Raw genomic sequence first — 23,664 nt, forward strand, 5'->3', positions numbered from 1 at the left:
GAGGGCGCACTCTGGACACGCAGTCAAGGGAACCTCCTGCCATATAAATAGGGCTGGTTGCTCTTTATTATTCTAGCATCACGGCAGCAGGTTCCTGCTAAGTTTGGAGTTTATACCACAACTGTATGCCTGCTTGAGTTTAACCAGGGCACTGCAGCACAAGGAGTCTGCATGTCGGTTTAGACATGCTCAGCTTTGTGGATACCCGGATTCTGTTGCTGCTTGCAGTGACTTCGTACCTAGCATCATGTCAATGTAAGTCTGAAATATGCTTTTTTTTGTGTCTAACCAAGGATCTTAAGGCTTTTTCTTTCTTCTTCTACTGGATTTGCTCCGCTTGTTTGGTTGAACCTTGCTGGGAAATTTACCTCAAGGAAAGCTAGAACTTCATCTGAAGAATTGAGGCGTTTCCTTTTGGCTTTCCACTGTAAAATCCAGCGGATCCTTTAAATGGATACTTCGTGGTCTTGGATATTTTCATCTGTTGCGATTGAGAAACGGAAACACATGGCATAGTTATCAAATACTATTATCAAAAAAAGTTTTTAAAATATAGTCAAGGACAGCTGGTTAAAGGTGTTTAGTTTATGGTCAGGGACGGGTGCTGCACCTCATCTTTGTCCCAGACTCCAGGAGTGTTTTTTTAATTAAAGGGGGGGGGGGGGGGGGTCTGTAAAATCTGCCCCCTGCTGGCTGAAGTCTGTAACATCACATTTAAACAACATCATATAAAATTAACTGATTTATAATCTTATCTCATTTAAATTAACTATTTTAAGTATAAAAAGCAACAAGTTATTTTAAATAATACCCAAATGTTAAGACTCGTATATACGGAGTGACTTGAAATATAGGCCTATCATAAAATCGATTGTATGCCTCTAAAACCCAAAATGTTTTAGTAAAATATTCTTACCTTTTAATATAGCTTTTTTTTCTTTAGAAAACTAAGAAAACTGACATTTAAAGTGGCATTAGGTCATCACCTTGTAGTCAAATACGCCACCTGGTGGAGAATAAACGACATGACACGTGGCTCCTATAGGATAAAACTATTTAGTTCAGTGGGTTCATAGTTCATAGTTGGCAATGCAACCGGAAGGCCTAAGCATGTAAACAATACCCGATCACCTCTACAGGTTTATAGTACCTGACAACCTCTACTGTATGTGACTCACTTGCTAAAATAAATCAATAAATACATTCAGCCTAGGAAACTATTATATTATAAATACACAATAGAACAATATATATTTGTATTAAAACATATTCATATATTTATATATAATCAAAATATTGCATATTTGTTAATTCGCTTAAGATTTTTTTTTTTTTAAAAGAGATTTACTATGATTACTCAATTTGAACTCAAATGAATCAGCAATTAATTAATTAAGCAAGTACAGGAATAAGTATATTGATTAGGAATAATTTTATGCTTTGGGATATAAGTTTCTTAAACACTACACTACAATTTGTACATCCATTCGTACAGATGCTCTATCATAACAGCACATTTCACTGAAAGATATGAATCTTTTATTGTTTTACAGCAAAAGACACAAAATTAAACCCAGGCCTACTATGATCAGGTCCTCTCATTTTCTCAACAATGCAAAAAAATCAAAAAGGCATAATTTTTCCATTTTAACACATTGATTTTTGCATGTAAGGATATTTTATTAATCATAAACAGTGTAAGGATACATACTGTACATGAGTGAAGCCTAGAATAATAAATAGTAGACTGTATTTCAACATTATGTGGAGTGCATAACTCTAATCAATCACCTCTGTCTTTTCCCATTTTTCTCTCCCTGTTTTTCCGTTTTCTTCCTCCACCCCCCATCTTCATCATACAGCGGTCAGTACACTCGCATGAAGTTATTTCAATTGTATTAATAGAGATATTTACCTGATCTGATCCCAAATCTCCAAGCGGATGATGATATTCGGTGAAAAGATCCTTTGGTCAATCTCAAATACACCAGAGCATTTTGGATTATTTCTGGGGTTTTCCGTCTTGCCTGTGTCAGGAATGAGAAAAGCAGTCCATTGGCTCAGGCAAATGTCAGTGAAACTAGAGATCACCTTCCCCTGCCTAGCAGACAGCCAGGGCACAATGGACCCTTTTTAGATGGCCTGCTGAAGAGGTGGACTCAAAGTAACAAAATCAACATGCTGCAGAAATTCCTCCAACCTGGTGGATTTTGCCCAGCAGTTCCCTCAAGTGGACATGCATAGCATAGATTAATGGAATTGGCATAAATATGGGATATTATTTGGGATTGAGTCAAACTGTTCACCTGAATATCACATGACAGTATTGATCACCAACAACAGAAGGTGCTTAAAGGAGCATAGTGAGGAACTTCAGCGGGACAGGCTCATCGTCCTGCTCTAGGCCTGTGTGCTCCTTAAAGCACCTCTGTTAACCTTCATTAATATCTAATATCGAATTCCAGGCATGCAGTTAATAGTATTTACTGATGAATACTACACAGTGCATGTTATAACTCTTTTTGCAGACTAATTTGCATGTTTGTAGTTTGAAGAAATGCTTTTGATATGACATCAACATGACATAAGAATCTTAGAAAGAGGGAATAAATAAATCCTGTTTTTATTTATTCACTTTTCTATGTGCAGTTATATTAAGGTTATGTTCATGTTTATGGTAATGAGTGTAGAGCTCTGACTCAAAGCTGAAAATGCACCCTGCATAACATGCATATGAAAAGCAAATGTTCTTCATATGAATGTCTGACAGTAAAATGTTAGACTTTAAGCCATAGGTCTGTGCCTGTTGTCTGATTATATTTGTCCATAAATAGAGCCCCAGGGGACCAAAAGGACCCAGAGGTGAGAGGGTAAGTTTACACCGTCATTTTTCAGAATTAAAGTTATATTTAAAATAGGCCAAAGGCTACATTATTACAAGGTGTTTCACTAAACCATTATCTATAAGGACATATGGACAGGAAAGCTATTATGTATGTTTTGTATAGTTTCAGTTTCACTACACTAGCATAGTGGCTAGTTCACGTCAACACTACAGATTTACCTCACATTTTAAAACATCTGAGCAATCACAACTAGCTTAATTGTGTTATTTGTTCTTGTTCTACATAGGGTCCTAAAGGACCAGATGGAAAACCCGGCAGACCTGGACTTGATGGGCCTCCCGGCCCTCCCGGCCCCCCTGGTCTTGGTGGAGTAAGTTTCCATTTCAAACCAAAAACTTTTCCAGACATTTTTTTTTTCCATAGCGGTTGAGTGATTAAAGCTTGCGGGTAGTTACATTCGAGGCTTATGCTCCTCCCGTTGACCCATGACCGAGTCATATTTAACATTTGACCTTTAACCTTTGCCCTGAACCTTGGCCTCAAAATGGCTGTAACATTTATTTACAATGTAAGGATAGAAACAGTTTCATAATTTAAGTATGAAATAAGAAACGTTTAGAGAATGTCTTCCCTTTTTTTCCGGAATTTTTTTAATGATAGTGGAAAATTAAGTCCGGTATTATAAAAGTTAAAATAATTAATTTTGCTAAATATTTGCTCAATTACTTTTGTAGAACTTTGCTGCTCAATATGATGGCGGGAAAGGAGCTGATCCCGGCCCTGGACCAATGGTGAGTTCATGTCATTTAATTTCAGCTTCAATTCTATTTCAGTTGTGAATCCTTTCTTTATAATACACAGTTTATATTAACTGTGTATTAAATACTTGAAAAGTTCAGTACTAAAGTATGATGATTTGCACAACTTTCTTTGCCGTAGTGTCCTGCATATTAAAGATTGGACCTTTTATTTTAGATAGGCCAACATTGATCATAATAGCTAAACCACTGCTGGTCATACTGAGCCACTCATGCTTACTTTCACTTTCACTTTCTCAGGGTTTGAGCGGACCCAGAGGCCCAGCCGGACCCCCTGGTTCCCCTGTGAGTGTTTCAATCTTTTTAACTGGATTGCAGATGTAGATTTGATTCTGTTTCAATAAAAATGTAAATACAATTGAGTGATTTAGAGTAATTATTAGTTCTGATGTCACTGATATCATTTGAGTATATATGGCACTTAAAACCTAAATGTGACATTTTTTTTATTCCTTTTCCCATGAATTAATAGGGACCTCAAGGATTCCAAGGACATGCTGGTGAGCCTGGAGAGCCCGGACAGGCTGTAAGTATTCATGCTCAACACTGTTTCGCACAGTTTGGAAATGACCTTTGAACTTAAAAGCTGATTTTTTTTCCCCTATGTCATCTCATAACAGGGAGCTGTTGGTTCTCGTGGTCCCGCTGGACCTCCTGGCAAAAATGGTGAAGATGTGAGTGCTGTAATATCATGAGCTAATACTGAAGCGATAACTTGACCATGCATTCACGGTGTCTTGACCTCCTCTTTTATATTTCTCTCTAAGGGTAACAACGGCAGACCTGGAAAACCTGGAGATAGAGGACCACCTGGATCACAGGTAAGGCATCAAACTATACTGTTTTTTCTTTAAATCAAGTATGTTTGTATCTACCTCAGTAAGGAGCTTCATCTTTTCTCTTTCTTCTACAGGGTGCCCGTGGTTTCCCAGGAACTCCTGGACTCCCTGGCATGAAGGGACACAGAGTAAGTGCTCAGTGTTGAGGAAAGACATTGTAATCTTTCAGACATCAATTCCAACATTTCTCATAGAAGATATACTGAAGTGAGAGCTTACATGTAGTTTCAAGTGCTTCTAGAGACAGATGTGTTTTTTAAGTAATCTCCTAAATAGCCATGATCTTAATTTCTTGTTCATCAGGGTTACACTGGTCTTGATGGACGCAAAGGAGAGCCTGGTTCAGCTGGTGCTAAGGTAATAATCACACATGATGTAAAAGTTTATCCCTAAAGTTTGTGTGCCATGCCAGCTTATGTGGCGATTTTCATAGCGAGGGGAAAAAAAGTATGATAAAATTATATATATGAGGTTTTTACCATTTATTTTCGCTTAAAAACTTGGTTTAACTTTGTTTCTTCCAAAACGTTACTTGAATAAAAAAGGTTTAAACCCAGCACAATAAAAAATGCTTCAAACATGCTATTATTAAAAACTTGTGTGTCTTATAAAGAAATGCACCTGCCACTTTCACATAAAGTAATTCAGTTTAGTGGAATCGAAGTGCAATTCAAAAGACGCTTTGCATAAAAAAAATATTTGCTTTACAGTTGACTTTTACATATGAAAGGTGCTATAAAAATAACAAGCATTATTAATATTATTGATAATATTACTCATACCGTAAAGCACATTTTTTTAGCCCGTATAATGGCTAACTTCAAATCTATAGTGTCATATTTTAAAGGCTTTTGTTTGTCTCTTTTCAACAGGGTGAGAATGGTGCTCCTGGATCAAACGGAACCCCCGGACAGAGAGTAAATAAAATACTATTATTTTCTCAGTGATATGAATGGATATGAATATGTGAAAATGTTTAATGCATATCCTAATTCTGACTTCAGCACAAATGGCCTTAAATGCATCCCTACTTGAACTCGCATTCCTCTCGTTGCACAGGGTGGTCGTGGTCTTCCTGGTGAGAGAGGTCGTGCTGGCCCTTCTGGCCCAGCTGGTGCTCGCGGTGCTGATGGCAACACTGGTCCTGCTGGCCCTGCCGTGAGTGGATTGGCTGCCCTTTGACCCCTCTGTCTCCTAAAATGTGCCTTATGACATAATCCTGTAGACGTAACACATTTTCTCTCCTCTCAGGGTCCTTTGGGATCAGCTGGTCCTCCCGGTTTCCCTGGTGCCCCTGGACCTAAGGTATGAGTGACAACTGGTCAATTCAAAGGAGAATTTGACTAAATCTGTAGTCTGCAAAAACCTCTGCATAAAAGAATGCCACAGAAAATTAATAAGAGAAGCTAAAACTGGCTGTTCATATCATTTGATTAGATCTCATGTTCTACATTTATCTTTTCTTAAAGGGATAGTTCAGAATTATAATTCTATCAACCCTCGAGTTGTTCCCAAACCTGTATGAGTTTCTTTCTTCTGCTGAACACAAAAAGAAGATATATTGAAGAATGTTGTTAACCAGAAAGTTGACGGTAGCCATTGACTTCTATAGTAGGAAAAAAATATCCTCTTTTGCGTTTAACAGAAAAAAAGAAACTCATACAGGTTTGGAATAATTTGAGGGCGAGTAAATTATGATACAATTTTACTTTTTGGGTGAACTATCCCTTTAATTCATCATAGCAACCGTCGTTCTTTTACAATCTGTAATTTACAATGTCTATAATATTTCACAGGGAGAAGTTGGACCTGTTGGTCCTAATGGCCCATCTGGACCTCAGGGACAAAGAGGAGAGCCAGGCACGAACGGTGCTGTGGGCCCAGCTGGACCCCCTGTGAGTGCATTTTAAATATTTGCAGATAAATTCATCCGATTTTCATTAAGAAAAAAATAATAACGTGCCTCTCTTTGTATTTTTACAGGGTAATCCTGGTGCTAACGGTATCACTGGTGCTAAGGGAGCAGCTGTGAGTTTCCATACATTTCATACTACTTAATTTGAACAAGAAATATAATTCTACAGTTCAATTTCAACTGAATTATGGTAATAATTGGCAAATAGTTTTGAGTTTGACAACCGCTGAGGAGTAGCCCAGTACCTGCGTGACTCGTCATATACATAAACAAAGCATGCAGTTGTGTTTATTAACTAAAGCGACAAAACTTTCATAGTGTACCTTTAAGTTTAAACCTAGCTTAAGTGTCAGAATTCATCATAAAACAGATGACTTTGCATTTACTCTACCGTTTTTACTCAGTGCTTTATCTTAAAATAACACTTCTATGAATCCAACCTTTGTGTGTAAGTGTTTGTTCTTCGTTTTTCTTTTTATTTAAATATATTTCTGATGTCCTCCACAGGGCCTACCTGGCGTTGCTGGTGCCCCTGGCTTCCCTGGCCCTAGAGGAGGCCCTGGCCCCCAGGGACCTTCTGGAGCCTCTGGTCCAAGAGGTCTTGGTGTGAGTACCATGTGATTTGTCACAATGTGCATTAATTATGTACCCAATTGTTAGCTGCCATTTTGGGGTTTTGGCTGAAATAAAAAAGGCTGGAATGTTTTATAGAAACTATTACTTTAAAGGCCTGTTCAAACCAAGAATGATAACTATAACTATAACGATAATGATAACTATATTAGTGTCCACACCAAAGCACGATATCGCTCTGTTTATTCTAAGGTTTGTCATCTGACGCAGCTCTTTAAAGCAGGATGGATTCTGATTGCCTGTCAATTATTTTGATCCTTCATCAGCTGGAAAAAAAGACATGATTTCAAAGATAGTGTTTCTCTGTGTGAACTCTACTATTATTTTACATTTAGAACGATTTTTAGAACAATATCTTTATGGTTATCATTATAGCTATCAGCCTTGGTGTGAACGGGCCTTAACAGATTCATTATCGGAAATTCTGAACGTGAAATCATCCAGGTTTAATTAGATTTAAAAGAGGACACGTTTTCAATTGATAACACTCCCACACCTAGACAATGATCCAAAATTGAACAACAGCATTTTGCAGTCAAATTTATATTGCATAGATCAACTGTAAAATAATTACATAGGTCTTTAGGTCTATACAGTCATTTTTATTTAAACAATATTTTACAAAGAGACAAGATGTTAATCAAAAGTAACACCAATTGAGCAAGGAACGTAGTTTAATAATTTATTAAATGTTAAAAGTAGTATGAAAGTTGTTCTATTAAATCATCCCAGGCAAAAGGTAATTTAAAATGTTCTGTTGCCGTTTTGTTTTTTCATTTCGGGGGCATCACTGCCACATCAATTTTTAATAATGAAATTCTGATTTGTTCATCTCATTAGTAGAACAATGAAACAGTCTAACCTTTGAACTGTTGTGCTGCTTAGGGTGACCCTGGACCCGTTGGAGTGAAGGGAGATTCTGGTGTCAAGGGTGAACCTGTGAGTAAACACACTGTCAGGCCTCTCAACATATTTTATGAAGTCTGTGCTCTAGCTGAATGTCCTTGTTCACCTCCTTCTTTGAATGCTTCCCGTACAGGGTAGTGCTGGTCCTCAGGGACCCACTGGTCCTTCTGGTGAAGAGGGCAAGAGAGGCTCAACTGGAGAGCAGGGATCTACCGGACCCTTGGGAATGCGTGGACCTAGAGTAAGTTTGTAATTTATTTTTTGATATGTAAGGGGTACCTCCATTTTAACTGCAAGTGTCAGAGAAATTGTCACAATAAGAGAGTACTACAGTGACAAAAACAAAATAATAAAAATGTATGATCACCACTTTTAGTTGGTTAAGAGGACAAGGAACAAATCTGAAAGAAAAAGTACAGAACAACAGTACAGAAAATTAAAAAAGAAAAAGAAAAATATACAGTGGATTATGTGAGAGTTCTTCCCGTAAGAATAATGTAAACATCTACTGAACTTGATCCTATGGTTAATTGTTAGCATAAATATACTCATATATGTAATTGGTTATGTTTTTTATTATTTATTTTTATTAATCTATGTACATTTACGTTTCTTGCAGGGAGCCGCTGGTACTCGTGGTCTGCCTGGTCTGGCTGGCAGATCGGGCCCAATGGTAAGATTCAAGAGATATTAAAAGTCCTGTTTTGTATTGAATCAAACTACAGTAGTGGCCAAAAGTGACGTCCGGAGATGGTATTTGTTTTTAGTGACTCTAAAAGTTTGATTAAACCATCAAAATCTGAGGACAATATCTTATGTATATAATTTTTTTTAGGTTTTTATCTGACAAAATTATTTGGCCAAAACAGCAAACTACAGCTACAGGTTTTATTTTACTATATATGTAAAAAGAAATGCATAGAAAAACAAAAAGCCCACAGAAAACAGCATAACAACATAACAGGTATTAATATTTTCTTGGTTCTCTTGTTTTTGCATGTGCTCATTATTTCTTGTTATGACAGCCTGGACAAAAATTGTGTCACACAATTTGGCACGTTTCATTGCGTTATCACAAATAAAACAATTGACTTCAAGCACAACTACGCAATATGCTTACAAAATCTTTTTTTTTTAAAAATCAATATTTGAATAAAGTGTGAAGATGTCAATTTTCCTAGACCGGACATCACTTTTGCCCACTAGTGTATGTATATAGAATGTGACAGTAGTTTAGCTGCGTTGGATAAAAGCGTAAATCACTAACCATCAGGTCAGTTATAAATAAAAACAAAATAATATATCTTTGAAGCACAGTTTCAAATTGATCTGATGCTTTTTTTAAGACGCTGATCTCTGACTCTTGTACCTTCAGGGCATGCCTGGTGCCCGTGGTGCCACTGGTGCACCTGGAGCCCGTGGACCTCCTGGAGATGCTGGTCGTGCTGGTGAGGCTGGTCTTGTTGGGGCCAGAGTGAGTATCACAATTAGCCTTCCACTACTTTTCATCTGTTCAGTCCATTATGACAGGGGAAATCTGTAGATTACAAAGCAAGAAATACATGTAATCTATCTAATCTCTACAATTCCACAAGTATGTTTGATATAAACATCATCTTCATCTTAAATCTTTTCAGGGTCTCCCTGGTAGCCCTGGCATTTCTGGACCCCCTGGAAAGGAAGGACCTTCTGTGAGTACAATCGCTGTTTTATACACATAATATTTTATGTGTTTTATGTGTGAGTTACCCAAAGTAATTTCTAAAAACATGCAATTAAAAAAAATTTAATAATAAAAGCAATGACAAAAATATTACAAATATTATGAGCAATGTGCTTTGTTTGCCGTATTCTAGGGTGCCGCTGGTCAAGATGGTCGCTCCGGCCCTCCTGGCCCAACTGGACCCAGAGGCCAGCCTGGTAATATTGGATTCCCCGGTCCTAAGGGACCTTCTGTAAGTAATGACTCTATTTTGTGCATTTCACCTTTATTTAGAGATTCAAAAAGTATCATTGAGCTTATCAATAAACCTCCTTACAGGGCGAGCCTGGCAAGCCTGGTGAGAAGGGACCTGCTGGTCCTACTGGACTGAGAGTAAGTGATTCAGAGAGAGAGAGAGAGAGGAATATATGCTATTCGTCAGTATCATTAGTTATTGAGCTGCTCTGATTCAGTTCCTTACTTTTCACTCAGGGTCAGCCTGGTCCTGATGGTAACAACGGCCCTGCTGGTCCCGTCGGACTTGCTGTAAGTAGGCAATCTTAAATTTTCTGAAAAGACTACCTATTTGGGTTAGCACATTCATTTTCACTCTTTCTTATTGCTAATAGATTGTTGTCTTCTCATTTAGGGTGGCCCAGGTGAGAAAGGAGAGCAGGGACCCTCTGGTGCTCCTGGTTTCCAGGTCAGTGTCACGTCATGCCTGCTGAAACTTTACTAAAAGTGCTCTATGAAGTTAAATCTAAGAAGTGTTTCTCAACCTTTTTTGTCTTATGTACACCCATAATCTGTAGGGATCGAGTACCCTCTATTTACACTAAAACATGTTCCTTTCAACTTATATTATTTTATTTTTTTATTATACTGGGTATCATTAAGCATTATCATAAATATTATTAAAGGGGTTGTTATTAATATTGTTAATATTGTTATTACAGTGAATTACGTTTAAACTAAAAACAATCAATACAGTGGGCGAGAAGCTTAGCTTGTAGCTTGAGCTTATTTGTTTTGGCAGTTCTCAGCCAGGTGTAAGAAATGCAGACAAAAGCAAAAGCGAAAAGCAAAAGGTTTCCATGTACCTCCTGGGTGTACCCATGGTTGGGAATCACTGTCATAGACAAACCATAAGATAAAGTTGTAATAGTCTTGTATGCATTCTACCCATTCATCTAGTGACTGAATCTTCTCAACAACTTATGTCGCTCATTCAACTTTAACAGGGTCTTCCTGGCCCCGCTGGACCCGTTGGTGAGGCTGGCAAGCCCGGAGATAGAGTAAGTTCTTGTCACAATGAACATCTTGCATTAAATTTACAATGCACATTCTGCAGTGCATACAGAAAATAAATATATATTACTTAATAACACTGAATATAACACTGAGTCAATTCTTACTTTAGAGCATGTATTTCCTGTACTTTATTGACGAATGAGAATTTATTGTTTTCAAGGCTTACCTTACCAGTGCGGCTTATGTAGTTTTTGGTTCACTTGCATAATATTGGATGCACAATGTCATGCAAATCATTTACAAATATCTCTCAACAGGGTATCCCTGGAGATCAAGGTGTATCAGGACCTGCTGGCGTGAAGGTGACCTACCTATCTCTGATTTCTTGTTCTGTGTTTATTTTCACATTCTGGAGAATAAATGACTGTTCTTTCTCCCTTTTATCACGGTTTAGGGAGAGCGTGGTAACCCTGGACCCGCTGGTGCTTCTGGTGCTCAGGGACCCATTGGTGCTCGTGGCCCTGCTGGTACTCCTGGCCCTGATGGAAACAAAGTAGGTATATGTGTCACCAAACACCATCCAGACAGATCATTTTTATGAGTATAACTGACAAAATATGTATTCTTCAGGGAGAGCCTGGTGCAGCTGGAGCTGCTGGTGGCCCTGGACACCAGGGAGCTGCTGGCATGCCTGGTGAGCGTGGTGCCGCTGGCACACCTGGACCTAAGGGAGAGAAGGTATGAGTTGGAGCAATGCTCATGTTCGCCATAATGATGAAACAGCTTTGGAGAAAATGTTGATGTACTTATATAGCATTCCATAGTGGATATATTGCCAAACCTGTCTGACTCCTAGCTGGCTGAAAATATTTATCTGATTCATAGGGTGAGGCTGGATACAGAGGACTTGAGGGCAATGCTGGAAGAGATGGTGCCCGTGTATGTATACCATGTACCTAGATCTCATTTTATACGTAATTTTAAAAAAAATCACATAGATTTTGATTTTATGGTATTTTTCTTTCATTCACAGGGTGCTCCTGGACCCAGTGGACCCCCTGGACCCGCCGGTGCTAATGGTGACAAGGTAAAGAGCATTCTCTCAGCTGTTATGTTTGATCAAAGCAGAGAATTGTTGCTATCTCCGTAAATCATTGAAATTGAAGATTTACATCAGTCCAAAGAGATTTCCCCACCCTCCCACTCCCTATTTCTAATGGATCTTGCGTGATGTATTGCACATCATAACCATAATATGTCAAAAGCGACAGCATCAAAATGTATATATTTAATGGCATGCCACTAACAGAACGTTAAAAATGATCTCCTTGATCCACTGCTTGAAGAAGAAACCACTGCTGGCAACTGTCACAATATGGCCAGATAATGGCCATTACCTAAATCATAAATCACTGCTGCCCTCTGCCGGAAAATTCAAACAATATTCCGTGATTCAAATACACTGGAGTTAGGTTATTTACCAATGGTGATCTACAGTGTATGATTCAATTTCTTACTATATAATAAACAGTAATCAAACATTGTTTGAAAATCATTGATTTTTACTCCTCACTATGAAACAGTCTGTTTTTAGATGACATTTGTTCATATTTGCTCGGCATTATTAACGTGTTGAAGGACTATCACCAATTTAGAACAAATGGCTTTCGGCATGAATGCAGCTGAACTGTTCTGAGGGATCACCAAAATAATTTACAAGTACAACCTTGAGACTTGGGACAGTCGAAAAGAAAGTCATAACCTACAAATAATTGATTTAAAAGACTGGCAAAAGTATAAAAAGTAGTTTTAAAGATAATTTTGATCAAACTTACCTCTGTGTTCTCTTCCAGGGTGAGACTGGCTCCTTCGGTCCTCCTGGACCTGCTGGTGCTCGTGGTGCTCCTGTAAGTATTATGATCATTTCTTTATCACACATTGATACCATGATCCTTTCTATCATACAAATTGTCCAATGTTGAGGAAACTGACTAGAAAAATAAACAACTGAGCATAAGCTATAATTCACTTCAGAATCAAGCATTCATGCTCAAGTGTTGCCCTGTCTTTTAGGGAGAGCGTGGTGAGTCTGGCCCTGCTGGACCTGCCGGTTTTGCTGGACCCCCTGTAAGTCCACATGAATTCTGCTGAAGTCTGCTACTAAAGAATGCTTCTTAGTGATTCATACATTAAATTTTAGACATCCAACTCAGCTGTTTTATAAACTCTGAACAGACATGCACTGAAAAATGACATGGACACAATAATTCTTGTAGGGTGCTGACGGCCAGACTGGACAAAGAGGCGAGAAAGGACCTGCTGGTGTAAAGGGTGACACTGGACCCCCTGGCCCTGCTGGTCCTGCTGGCAACACTGGACCCCTCGTAAGTTTGAGACTACATTTAATTTGGCACATTTACTGGCAAAAAATGTGCCTAACTGACACTTTACTTCTTGGGTATATTTGTAAAAATCTGAGCAAGTGTAATAGTATTTATAAATTCACTTTATGTCTCGGTCAAAGATGTCTAAACACATTTATGTACCTCTTTTATGATTTTGGACTTGTTCTAAATGTCTTGTGCATCTTTAGGGTCCTTCTGGACCTGCTGGCCCACCTGGTGCCCGTGGTGACAGTGGTCCCCCTGTAAGTATGCTTTAATGGATTATTTTATGGTATTATCAGGAGGTTTTTTTGTTTTGTTGTGTGAATGTTACTACATGTGACCCATGAATATCTGGCTCTATCCTAGGGTCTGACTGGCTTCCCTGGTGCTGCTGGCAGAGTTGGACCTCCTGGTCCTGCTGTGAGTTATATCAGATAACTATAAATGAACTTGTTCAGACCTAATACTTCAGACCTTCTGCTTGCCTCATTTCAGGATATAATGCCATCTTCATGGTCTCACATGAAATCTGGTTTTCTTCCCAACCATTAGGGTATTGTTGGAGCTGCTGGACCCACTGGTGCTTCTGGAAAGGATGGCCCACGTGGTGCTCGTGGTGATGTTGGCCCTGCTGGTCCCCCAGGAGAGAATGGAATGATTGGACCCCCTGGTCTGGCTGGCGAGAAGGGATCACCTGGAGAGGCTGGCGTACCTGTAAGTACTAGTTGAACTAGCCAGACCGTGTTAATTGCAAAGTATTACCAAGTATATATTATGTCTCATTATAAACTTGTTCTGTTTAAAAATAGGGAGCACCTGGATCTGCTGGGCCTCAGGGTCAGCTGGGAAGTGCAGGATTTAATGGTCTTCCTGGCTCCAGAGGTGACCGTGGTCTTCCTGGTGGCCCCGGTCCTGTTGTAAGTGCACTGACCAACCTCCTTATTGTGTCCGAACTGGTCAAAATTAACTTGTTACAGGGTAAATAAATATTGATGATTTTTTTGTGTACTTTAGGGTGAACCTGGTAGAGTTGGCCCATCTGGTGCCCCTGGCCCCCGTGGCCCCTCTGGCAACATTGGCATGCCCGGTATGACTGGTCCTCAGGGTGAGGCTGGACGTGAGGCAAGTAACAGTTTAACTTAGACTTTCCTTAAGACACACAATTTGCAGGGTCATACAATATTTACATATGCATCTGTGTTGTTTTTTAGGGAAGCCCTGGTAATGATGGACCTCCTGGCCGTCCTGGTGTTGCTGGCCTTAAGGTATACAGCTAATTTATTCATATTGGTCCATCACTAGCTTATCCTAAGACTGTAGTCTTGTAAGAACAGATTGTGTTATTGTATATATAACAAAATTTAACTGAACTGGACTATTTCAACTGCCAGGGTGATCGTGGTGAGCCTGGTTCTGCTGGAACCTCTGGACCTGCCGGCGCTCCTGGACCCAATGGACCATCAGGCGCTGTTGGCAGAGCCGGAAACCGCGGTGAATCTGTATGTGTCACTGAACATAACCACAGCATTTACTGAATTATAAACAAATAAACTAAACAATCTCTCATTTACACACCCTTCAGGGACCTTCTGGTGCTTCTGGCCCTGCTGGAGCTGCTGGAGCAAGAGGTGCACCTGTAAGTGTGTCAGACAGCAGGACACGGTAAATAGCTTCTATAAAAGTTTCTTCCTTTCAATTACTTCATGTCTCTCTTTCTTTAACAGGGCCCTTCTGGACCTCGTGGTGAGAAGGGTGTTGCTGGAGACAAAGGAGATAGGGGCATGAAGGGACTTCGTGGACATCCTGGTCTGCAGGGAATGCCCGGACCCAATGTAAGTGATACAACTTTGCTGATAAACGTCTGTTAGAACAGTTTGTTTAGCTCTCATACAGATTATTAAACAGTCGTGGACGAAGTACAAATCAAGCACTTGAGTAAAAGTACAGATTACCTATTCAGTTATTACTCCAGTAAAAGTACTCATTTTCAGTTTTACTTGAGTAAAAGTGCAAAAGTACTTGATTTTTAATGTACTCATTATTTAAAAGTACTGATCAATGAACCAATTATTTATTTTAGCCAGTACTAGACAAACTAGTCAGTGTTCAGCACAAATAAGAAAGATTAGTGTAAACATTTAATATGTATTGCAAATAAGCAAACTATCACACTATCAAAACAAACTTTAATATACTAAAATATCACTTTAAAAAAGCTTGCCCTTTTACAACAGATTTAGTTCACAAGTAACTGACAGTCATGACCTATATATGATTTCATTGACAATAATACTAAAATTCATTAGTTTCATGCCATCAGTTGCATGCACATTTAAGCTCTGACAATATCCCTGTTCTTGGCTCATTTTGACCAGATCATTGAATCAGTGATTTGATGACTCAACAACAGATGCAATTGGATCAGTCCAAATTGTCAGTGTTATTTGTGAACCAATTCAGCAGGTTCACTGGAAAGAATCAATTCGTTCACGAATTGGACATTGCTCTTGCATCTCAAAAGGAATGCCGATATCTTCAGTTCAAAATAAAGAAGAACGATATGTTTTATGAAATGTAGTGGAGTAAAAAGGACAATATTATGTTTTGGAATGTAGTGAAGTAAAATTTTCCCAAAATAAAAAGTTGAAAAAATGTACTTAAAAACAGTAATGCAGTAGAAATTCTTTTTTTTTTTGTCCACCACTGTTATTAAATGATTGAGCATAAAAGACTCCACAACAAGAACAAATGTAACTGTCTTACAGGGTCCTTCTGGTGACAGTGGCCCTGCTGGTATTGCTGGTCCTTCTGGTCCAAGAGTAAGTAACTTTCTCATTCTCCAGACTTAGGATTTTGTCATGATATTGAGGAAATGTGCATAATGGTTGTCTGCAATTTGTCTTCAGGGTCCAGCTGGTCCTAATGGTCCCCCTGGTAAGGACGGCTCAAATGGCATGCCTGGTGCTATTGGACCCCCTGGACACCGTGGTCCTTCTGGACATGTTGGACCTGCTGTAAGTAAATATGCATTTGAGTATTTCTTCTACGCAGATATTTTTTTATTTTATGTTTCCAGAGACAATTAATTGTTAATAGTAAGACAACTTAAGAAAATAAATGCATATAATACATATAATATAGAAAATACTATACCTTACCTTGAGATTGAATGTAGAGAAAAACACAATGTTGTGTTTGACCGTAGGGTCCTCCTGGAACTCCTGGTCTTCCCGGACCCCCTGGTCCAGCTGGTGGTGGATATGACACATCTGGAGGCTATGATGAGTACAGAGCTGACCAGGGCTCTCTCAGGGCCAAGGATTATGAGGTGGATGCCACCATCAAGTCCTTGAACACTCAGATTGACAATCTGCTTTCCCCTGAGGGCTCAAAGAAGAACCCTGCTCGTACTTGCCGTGACATCAGGCTGAGCCACCCAGAATGGAGCAGCGGTAAGTGACCAAAGCTGTTTGAAGTGCTCCTTTTTCCAGTAGCTCTAACTCTTACTTCTTCTAATTTCCCCTAATTATCTATGTTGCTTTCTTCCCCTGTAGGTTTCTACTGGATCGACCCCAACCAGGGCTGCACCATGGATGCCATCAAGGCCTACTGCGACTTTTCTACTGGCCAAACCTGCATCCACCCCCACCCCGAGAGCATCCCACAAAAGAACTGGTACAGAAGCTCCCAGGAGAAGAAACACATTTGGTTTGGCGAGACCATCAATGGTGGTACTGAGGTAAGTCACAGTATTGAAACAGGACAAAATGAATGACTGTTCAATATATATAAAGAGAAAGTAGTCTGAAGGTTGCATTCTTCTATTCTCTTTTCAGTTTGCTTACAATGATGAGACCCTGAGCCCACAGTCCATGGCTACTCAACTGGCCTTCATGCGTCTGCTGGCCAACCAGGCAGTCCAGAACATCACCTACCACTGCAAGAACAGCATCGCCTACATGGATGCTGAGAATGGAAACCTGAAGAAGGCTGTGTTGCTGCAGGGCTCCAACGATGTTGAGCTCAGGGCAGAGGGCAACAGCCGCTTCACTTTCAGCGTCCTAGAGGATGGCTGCAGTGTAAGTTCTCTTTTTGCACATTGATTAAACTGACAAAATCTTGATTCAGTTAGCACGAAATGTACAAAATAAGAGGTTAAAGGGATAGTTCACACAAAAAATGAAAATTCTGTCCTTAATTACTCACCCTTATGTCGTTCCAAACCCCGAAGACTTTCATTTAGAAAAGTCTTCGGAATACAAATGAAAATCTTTTTGATGAAATCTGAGAGTTTTCTGTCTCTCCATTGACAGCTACTCAACTACCACTTTGACACGTCATTAAGTTCATATAGAGATCGTAAAACTAATCCAAATGAATTGGACAGTTTAGTCCAAATTTTCTGAGGAGACTCGATCGCTTTATATGATGAACAGATTTAATTTAGGCTTTTATTCAACTATTTATATCAACTCACACATCACATCAGTTGTGGTAAACGGAAGCTCAAGCATGTTCACTTGACGTGTGAGAACAAATGAGGTTCATCGTGTTATAATTGTCATTTTTGGGTGAACTAACCCTTTAAGAGGTTAATATTATACAGTCACAGTGGATAGTCTATGCTCAGCATGCATGTGAGATGGTCCATACATTTTTACATCACAGCATGTTTATGACAGTTTGATGTTTGTCAAAATAAAAACCCAAAAAACGTCACTTAATATGTTTTGTCTTTTTGTTGTGTCCCTGCAGAGACACACTGGCCAGTGGAGCAAGACAGTCATTGAATACAGAACAAATAAACCATCTCGCCTTCCAATCCTCGACGTTGCACCTTTGGACATTGGTGGCGCAGATCAAGAGTTTGGTTTGGACATTGGCCCAGTCTGTTTCAAATAAATAGACTCATGATAAATTAAACGAGAGAAAGAAAGAAAAAAGAAAAATCTCTGCCCTTCTTTCTGTGTTTTTTTTATACTGAATGCTGATTTTTTTTCCGCAAATCCACTTGCTTAAGCTGGGCTCTATCGGAGAGGACCAATGGACTGAACGGAGCATTGCGCAATGCAAATTAATACAGCAGCCCAAAGAGACACGGGATAACACCATGTTATGGGACATGTCATCATTTTGTAAAATAAAGGAAGTGTAATAAAAACAATGAAAGTATACATCACTTTGTGGTCTTTGTATATCTTCCAGAGAGGAAGTTTAAAACCACATTTTTCCGTAAGGTTTAAACTACCTCATGTGTAAAGGAAAATAATAATCAACATCCTAGTTGTCACTAGTTGGTACTAAGACTTCAAGTTCTGTCCTGTTTCAAAGGTGCTCCAATACTTGAAGCAGTGATATTATATGGTGCTAAACATGCAGCTGTGGAAAAAAAACCACTGTTACTGTATTACTTTGTATTGTCTCTGAGGAATATTGCACAGGTCCCCCTGATAACCCCATTTTTAAGCAGGTGGAATATTCCTAAACCTGATGTTTTGTCTGGTTTTTACTTTTTGTTTCATTTGTTTTTGTTTTCTCAGAGTTTTGTTCGGACTTTTTTTTTTTTTTTTTTTTACACTTTTGTTCAGGCATTACATTCTTTTACGCCCCCAGTGTTAATACTGACAGCACAGTTCGTCCATTTTAAAGGGTTGCAGAGGCCACTCTCTCAAAACAAACCACAAAGTTTATTGTACCTATTTTGTATATGTGAGATGTTTAAATAAATTGTGAAAAGTTCTGAAAATAAAGCATGTCCAATGTTCCGAAACACATTATTCCATGAGTTAATTGCTTTAATGTTGAAAAAGATGTCTGACTAAATTGGACATTTTGGATGTCTGCCTGATTTCTAATTCTTTCATTGACAAATGATTTTAATGTGTTTATTTTCAAAACGTGAAATTGGTTTTCTATTTTATTCAAAAAGTATGGGTGTTTGTCTTAGCAACCATTACTTTGAGTCTATTGCCATAAGGAGCTTATCTTCCTCTGTTTTCACATATGGCATGCTTTTTAGATGGCAAAATCTTTCTCACTTTTGAATCAAATAAAAAGGCAGTCACTGCAACTTGGCATGTTTGTATTTATAGAGAATCCAAACATGTAGATTTGTACATAGAAAAGATAGCATTGAATGCCACACTTTGTTTGTGCACCAAATAGCATTCTTGCCAATCCCTGACAGAACAGGTTTCTTTTAGATGTTTAGTCAAGGGTTATCCGATCACAATCTTTTCATATAATGTTTTTCCCTTTTTGTCTCCCTCTAAATATAGCTTTTGATCTGACAGGTTTTGACAAAACAGGACAAAACAGGTTTTGTCTGTTCAATATCTTGATCAAATCTGTTGAGGTTCAAGAGGGCAAACGTTCAGTTGTAGCTACTGTACAGTTTTTTGAAAGCACTAACTTTTGACCCAGAAATGAGTTCTGTGCCAGCCAATCCCAGACTTCCCATTTAAAGAAAAGTGTTGTGTCCAAAATCGCTGTTTATACCCTTATGCAGTGCACAATTGGAGGGGACAGCCATTTGTAGTGGTGTCCAAAAACATAGTGGACATTATCGAGTGACAGGAAGTGCGAAAGACTTGTCTCAGGTCTAACTCACACTAAATTCACATCATCTGTTATGCTGCTTTGGAGCAGTATTTGAGGCTAAGAGTATCTATCCCATCCTTCATCATGTTCAGGAACTCACATGCTCAGATGTCCAGGAAAACAGTCCATGTCAACTATATTACATAGGCCCAGTTTCACAGACAGGGCTTAAACTAAGCCAAAATTAGGGCATATAAACGTGCCTTATAATATAAACAAACATTACTGGTATGCATCTTGAGACAAAACAACAGCACTGACATATTTTAAGATATGTGGTGCAAGTTGCTTTCAGTTAAAACAGCTCAAACATGCATTCTAGTCTGGGAATATCTTAAGCCTTGTCTGTGATACTGGAGGATAGGGTGAATTCATGTTGATTTGGGACACTTTTTGCCATTACAATGACTGGGAAAAGGTGTAACAATCAACTTGAATTCACCATAACTTTTGAAGTAAAATGCAGTGTTGCATATTGTATTGGTGCAGAGATGAGTATGTGTATTTTGTAAAACAACTGTTTTTATCATTCCTGTTACAGTAGGCTACAAAGGAAAAATAATTTTTAATTCTAAGTAAATAAAGCTCTGTAAAACATTTACTTGCATTTTTACACTATAGTAGCCTACTATAAGAGTGTCCCATCGAGTAATCAAAAGTTCTACACTTGCGGTCGTCACACCCACTTGAATATTTGGAGAAAACAAAAGGAAATACGTCATGCAGATAGAGAAGAGAGGCTTGTTCGACTTGAACCGGCGCTGCACAGACCGATCGGTTTATGACATCAAAGTACCGCGAGAGCAATTCAAAAGCATAAGGAGCCGTCTACTTTCTATTCGCTCTCGCGGTACTTTGATGTCATTCACCGATCGGTCTGTGCAGCGCCGGTTCAAGTCGAACAAGCCTGAGGTCAAGTGCAAAGACCGCAAGTGTGCGACACGCCCGATGTATGAATACCCACATCTCGCCAGAAGATGGCCTCCACAACACTTCTGAGGCTCACTGGTTTTTCCAAGTGGTGCTCGCTGCAGAGCCAAATGATTAGGATGTGTCTTGACTTCAAAGCTCCACCCCTAACATCAAGAGAGGGGGAGCTGGACATCAAGCTCCACCCATTGGCTCTGGGAGGTATGAGAGCAATTTTGCAATGGGCGAGGCCAGAGGCTAAGAGTTGTACTGAATACAGCTAAAATCTGATCGGCTTCTTCAGTGCCTGTGTCTGTACTGGACAATTATTGGTTTTGGTAACTTGGTGGGCGGCTGAGCCACATCATTTATATAACTTAATTAATAATTCATGGAGGTTTATTTTGCTCTTGTCTTTAAGAAACTACGGTTCTAACCGTTTTGACTATTCAGTATGAATGTTATTAAATAGTAAGTTAATGGAATCATAACATAGAAGTGATCAGCTAGTATCATATATGAAAAAACAACAACAACAAAAAACAATGCGAGTTAGAATGGCCGTTGTTTTTTTTTATAGTAGAGCGACAGGACATTGGTGAGCTATTAGGTCATCTTGAAATGTCTTTTCGACCATTTTATAATTGCCGAGTGATTTATTACACCCATAGAAACTACTTTGGAACTGCCCTTGTCTTACACAACACAATACTTCGTTCCAACCAGAACAACATGATATGCAACATTCCAAGCGAGCAAATAAATATCAATGTTCTTCGCCCTGCAGATGAGGAAAGAAGAGGATGGTTCAACATATTATTTGCAAAGCTGTTTGTCTTGAACAAACAATTTATCTTTGATGTCAATCGCCTATTTAGCGGTTCAGGACATAGGGAGAAAGGTTCAAAGACTAACTTTGCTTTAGGCTACTTCAGCTTAACAAGTGCAGCAGGGCAGTTAAAAGTAATAAAGAAACTAAAGGAGTAGTTTGGGAAATCCAGTGATAGTCGGAAGGCAAAAGAAAGTAAGCAGAAGAAAGTAAAACCTGAGAGGTGGATATGAAAGTTCCTGCAACTGCAGCATCGGACTCCAGTCAACCGTCTCTGCTCGCGACAGCAGAAACCGAGGAAGAGGCGCACGCGCCGCTCAGCTCTTCCTCCGTCAGCTTCGCTGCAGCTCGTCTGTCTGCCTGTTGTCATGGAGGAGCCAAGATGGCGGTCCTGGCCTATAGCCTAGGCAAACGGGAAATAAATCAGTATTTCAGCATAAAAAATGCAAAATTGCTGTCTGTCGCCGCCGTCGTCCTTCTCACTGTGTTTCACTCGGCTTCACGACATTATGGAGGTACGTGTTTGTTTTACGGTGTGCGAGAAAGAGATGCGTGTTTGTGTTAGCATCAATGCTAAAGCTGTCACTCAATGTTTTCAGTCAGCGTGTGCGCGTGTCTGTCACTGCTAGATAGCAGCTGCAGCTTTGCTCTTGCAAACTCAATTAAATTGTGGTTGCTTTGTTAAATCGGGCGTCTATTGGGTGCACTTTTATTGCGAAGCACAACATTTCATCTGTCAAAGACTTTAGCTAATCAATACCAGAACTACGATCGACTCAGTGCTATCGCCCAGCTGGCAATAGCGTCTGTCATTACAGTTACATTTACAGTTAGACTTGATGTTTTGACGCATAGCGCCAAATAAGCTAAATCTCATAATTAACTGCCTAGGTAGTATTCTGGGGGCATTATAGGCGTGTCTAATGCCCCAAAATTGTAGTTAACTAGATTTTGAAATCCAGTCAAATGCTTGTAGTATCTCTATTCTCAAGTCTACTTCAGGTACCTTCAGTAAAGCTTATAGGTGGAGGCACACCGTAATCCATGGTTAATCATTAATCTAGTCCTGACATGTGTTGCCTTATATTAAAGCATAGTTATTGGTTTCATCTTAATATTTAGGCATGTTCAGTTGATAATATTGTGATCTCTCAGGATTGTGCAGTGCATATTTGTTTTAACATGCATGAAAGATCTTATCTCATCAGATGAGCTCATCTAAAAATGAGAATTTCATCATTGTTCAATCATTGTTTACATTGTAAAGAATGATTGAACAATGATGAAATTTTACATCTTTTATGTACTTTGTTTAAAATGAATTGAAATGCTAGTTAAATGCAGTTTTACATCTGTAATACAGGAATGAAAGAAACAAGTTTCCACAGTTGGTCTGGTTTGACCAGTTGTTCAAAGTCTTTATTGCCTCGAGATTTTTCAACAGCCCTGGGGTAATTTTAAAAAATAAAAATGTGATTTCTATCTTTACCATGCTGGCATAGAAGCTGAAGGAAAGGCACATGGAGAAATGAAACATTGAAAGTTAAAACACCTTTCATTTTAAAATGTAATTTATTCCCGTGATGCAAAGCAGAATTCTGTCTTCAGTGTCAGATTATCCTTCAGAAATCATTCTAATATGCATATTTGCTGCTCAAGAAACATTTATTATTATCAATGTTGAAAACAGTTGTGCTGTTCAATATTTTTGTAGAAACTGTGATACATTTTTTATGATTCTTTGTTGAATAAAACGTTCAAAAGAAAAACATTTATTTGAAATATATAAAAAATATTTGTAACTGTATAAAAGTATTTACTGTCACCTTTGATCAATTGAAGACATTCTTGCTGAGTAACAATTAATCTGTCATGACAACTCTTAAAGGGGTGGTTGATTATGATTTCACTTTTTTAACTTTAGTTAGTGTGTAATGTTGCTGTTTGAGCATAAACAACATCTGCAAAGTTACAGTGCTCAAAGTTCAAAGCAAAGGGAGATATTTGCTTTTAAAGAAATTGCTTTTTA

At 38.9% G+C, this 23,664-nt stretch overlaps 2 protein-coding genes across 2 annotated transcripts in view; both read left to right on the top strand.

The window, feature by feature from the left end:
• On the top strand, positions 1 to 19,367 carry col1a2 (collagen, type I, alpha 2). The gene is made up of 49 exons (XM_084131088.1): positions 1 to 255; positions 2,835 to 2,870; positions 3,133 to 3,216; positions 3,581 to 3,637; positions 3,905 to 3,949; positions 4,137 to 4,190; positions 4,285 to 4,338; positions 4,432 to 4,485; positions 4,578 to 4,631; positions 4,807 to 4,860; positions 5,376 to 5,420; positions 5,563 to 5,661; positions 5,755 to 5,808; positions 6,300 to 6,398; positions 6,487 to 6,531; positions 6,926 to 7,024; positions 7,937 to 7,990; positions 8,091 to 8,198; positions 8,577 to 8,630; positions 9,333 to 9,431; positions 9,595 to 9,648; positions 9,814 to 9,912; positions 9,999 to 10,052; positions 10,152 to 10,205; positions 10,309 to 10,362; positions 10,901 to 10,954; positions 11,228 to 11,272; positions 11,365 to 11,463; positions 11,541 to 11,648; positions 11,796 to 11,849; positions 11,944 to 11,997; positions 12,764 to 12,817; positions 12,984 to 13,037; positions 13,187 to 13,294; positions 13,504 to 13,557; positions 13,664 to 13,717; positions 13,850 to 14,011; positions 14,107 to 14,214; positions 14,312 to 14,419; positions 14,509 to 14,562; positions 14,689 to 14,796; positions 14,880 to 14,933; positions 15,022 to 15,129; positions 16,063 to 16,116; positions 16,204 to 16,311; positions 16,503 to 16,749; positions 16,852 to 17,036; positions 17,134 to 17,376; positions 18,053 to 19,367. Exons 4-49 carry the CDS (start codon positions 3,635 to 3,637, stop codon positions 18,197 to 18,199), a joined length of 3,813 nt encoding a protein of 1,270 aa, XP_083987214.1. The 5' UTR covers positions 1 to 255; positions 2,835 to 2,870; positions 3,133 to 3,216; positions 3,581 to 3,634; the 3' UTR covers positions 18,200 to 19,367.
• casd1 (CAS1 domain containing 1) overlaps positions 19,344 to 23,664 on the top strand; it is a 16,664-nt gene continuing 12,343 nt past the window's right edge. The window contains exon 1 of the mRNA XM_084131089.1: positions 19,344 to 22,150. Coding sequence (XP_083987215.1) covers positions 21,865 to 22,150 — 286 coding nt within the window. The 5' untranslated portion in view covers positions 19,344 to 21,864. The remainder of the gene's footprint in view (positions 22,151 to 23,664) is intronic.

The sequence above is a fragment of the Abramis brama genome (genome assembly GCF_963993115.1).
Source record: "Abramis brama genome assembly, chromosome: 12".
Taxonomy (NCBI): domain Eukaryota; kingdom Metazoa; phylum Chordata; class Actinopteri; order Cypriniformes; family Leuciscidae; genus Abramis; species Abramis brama.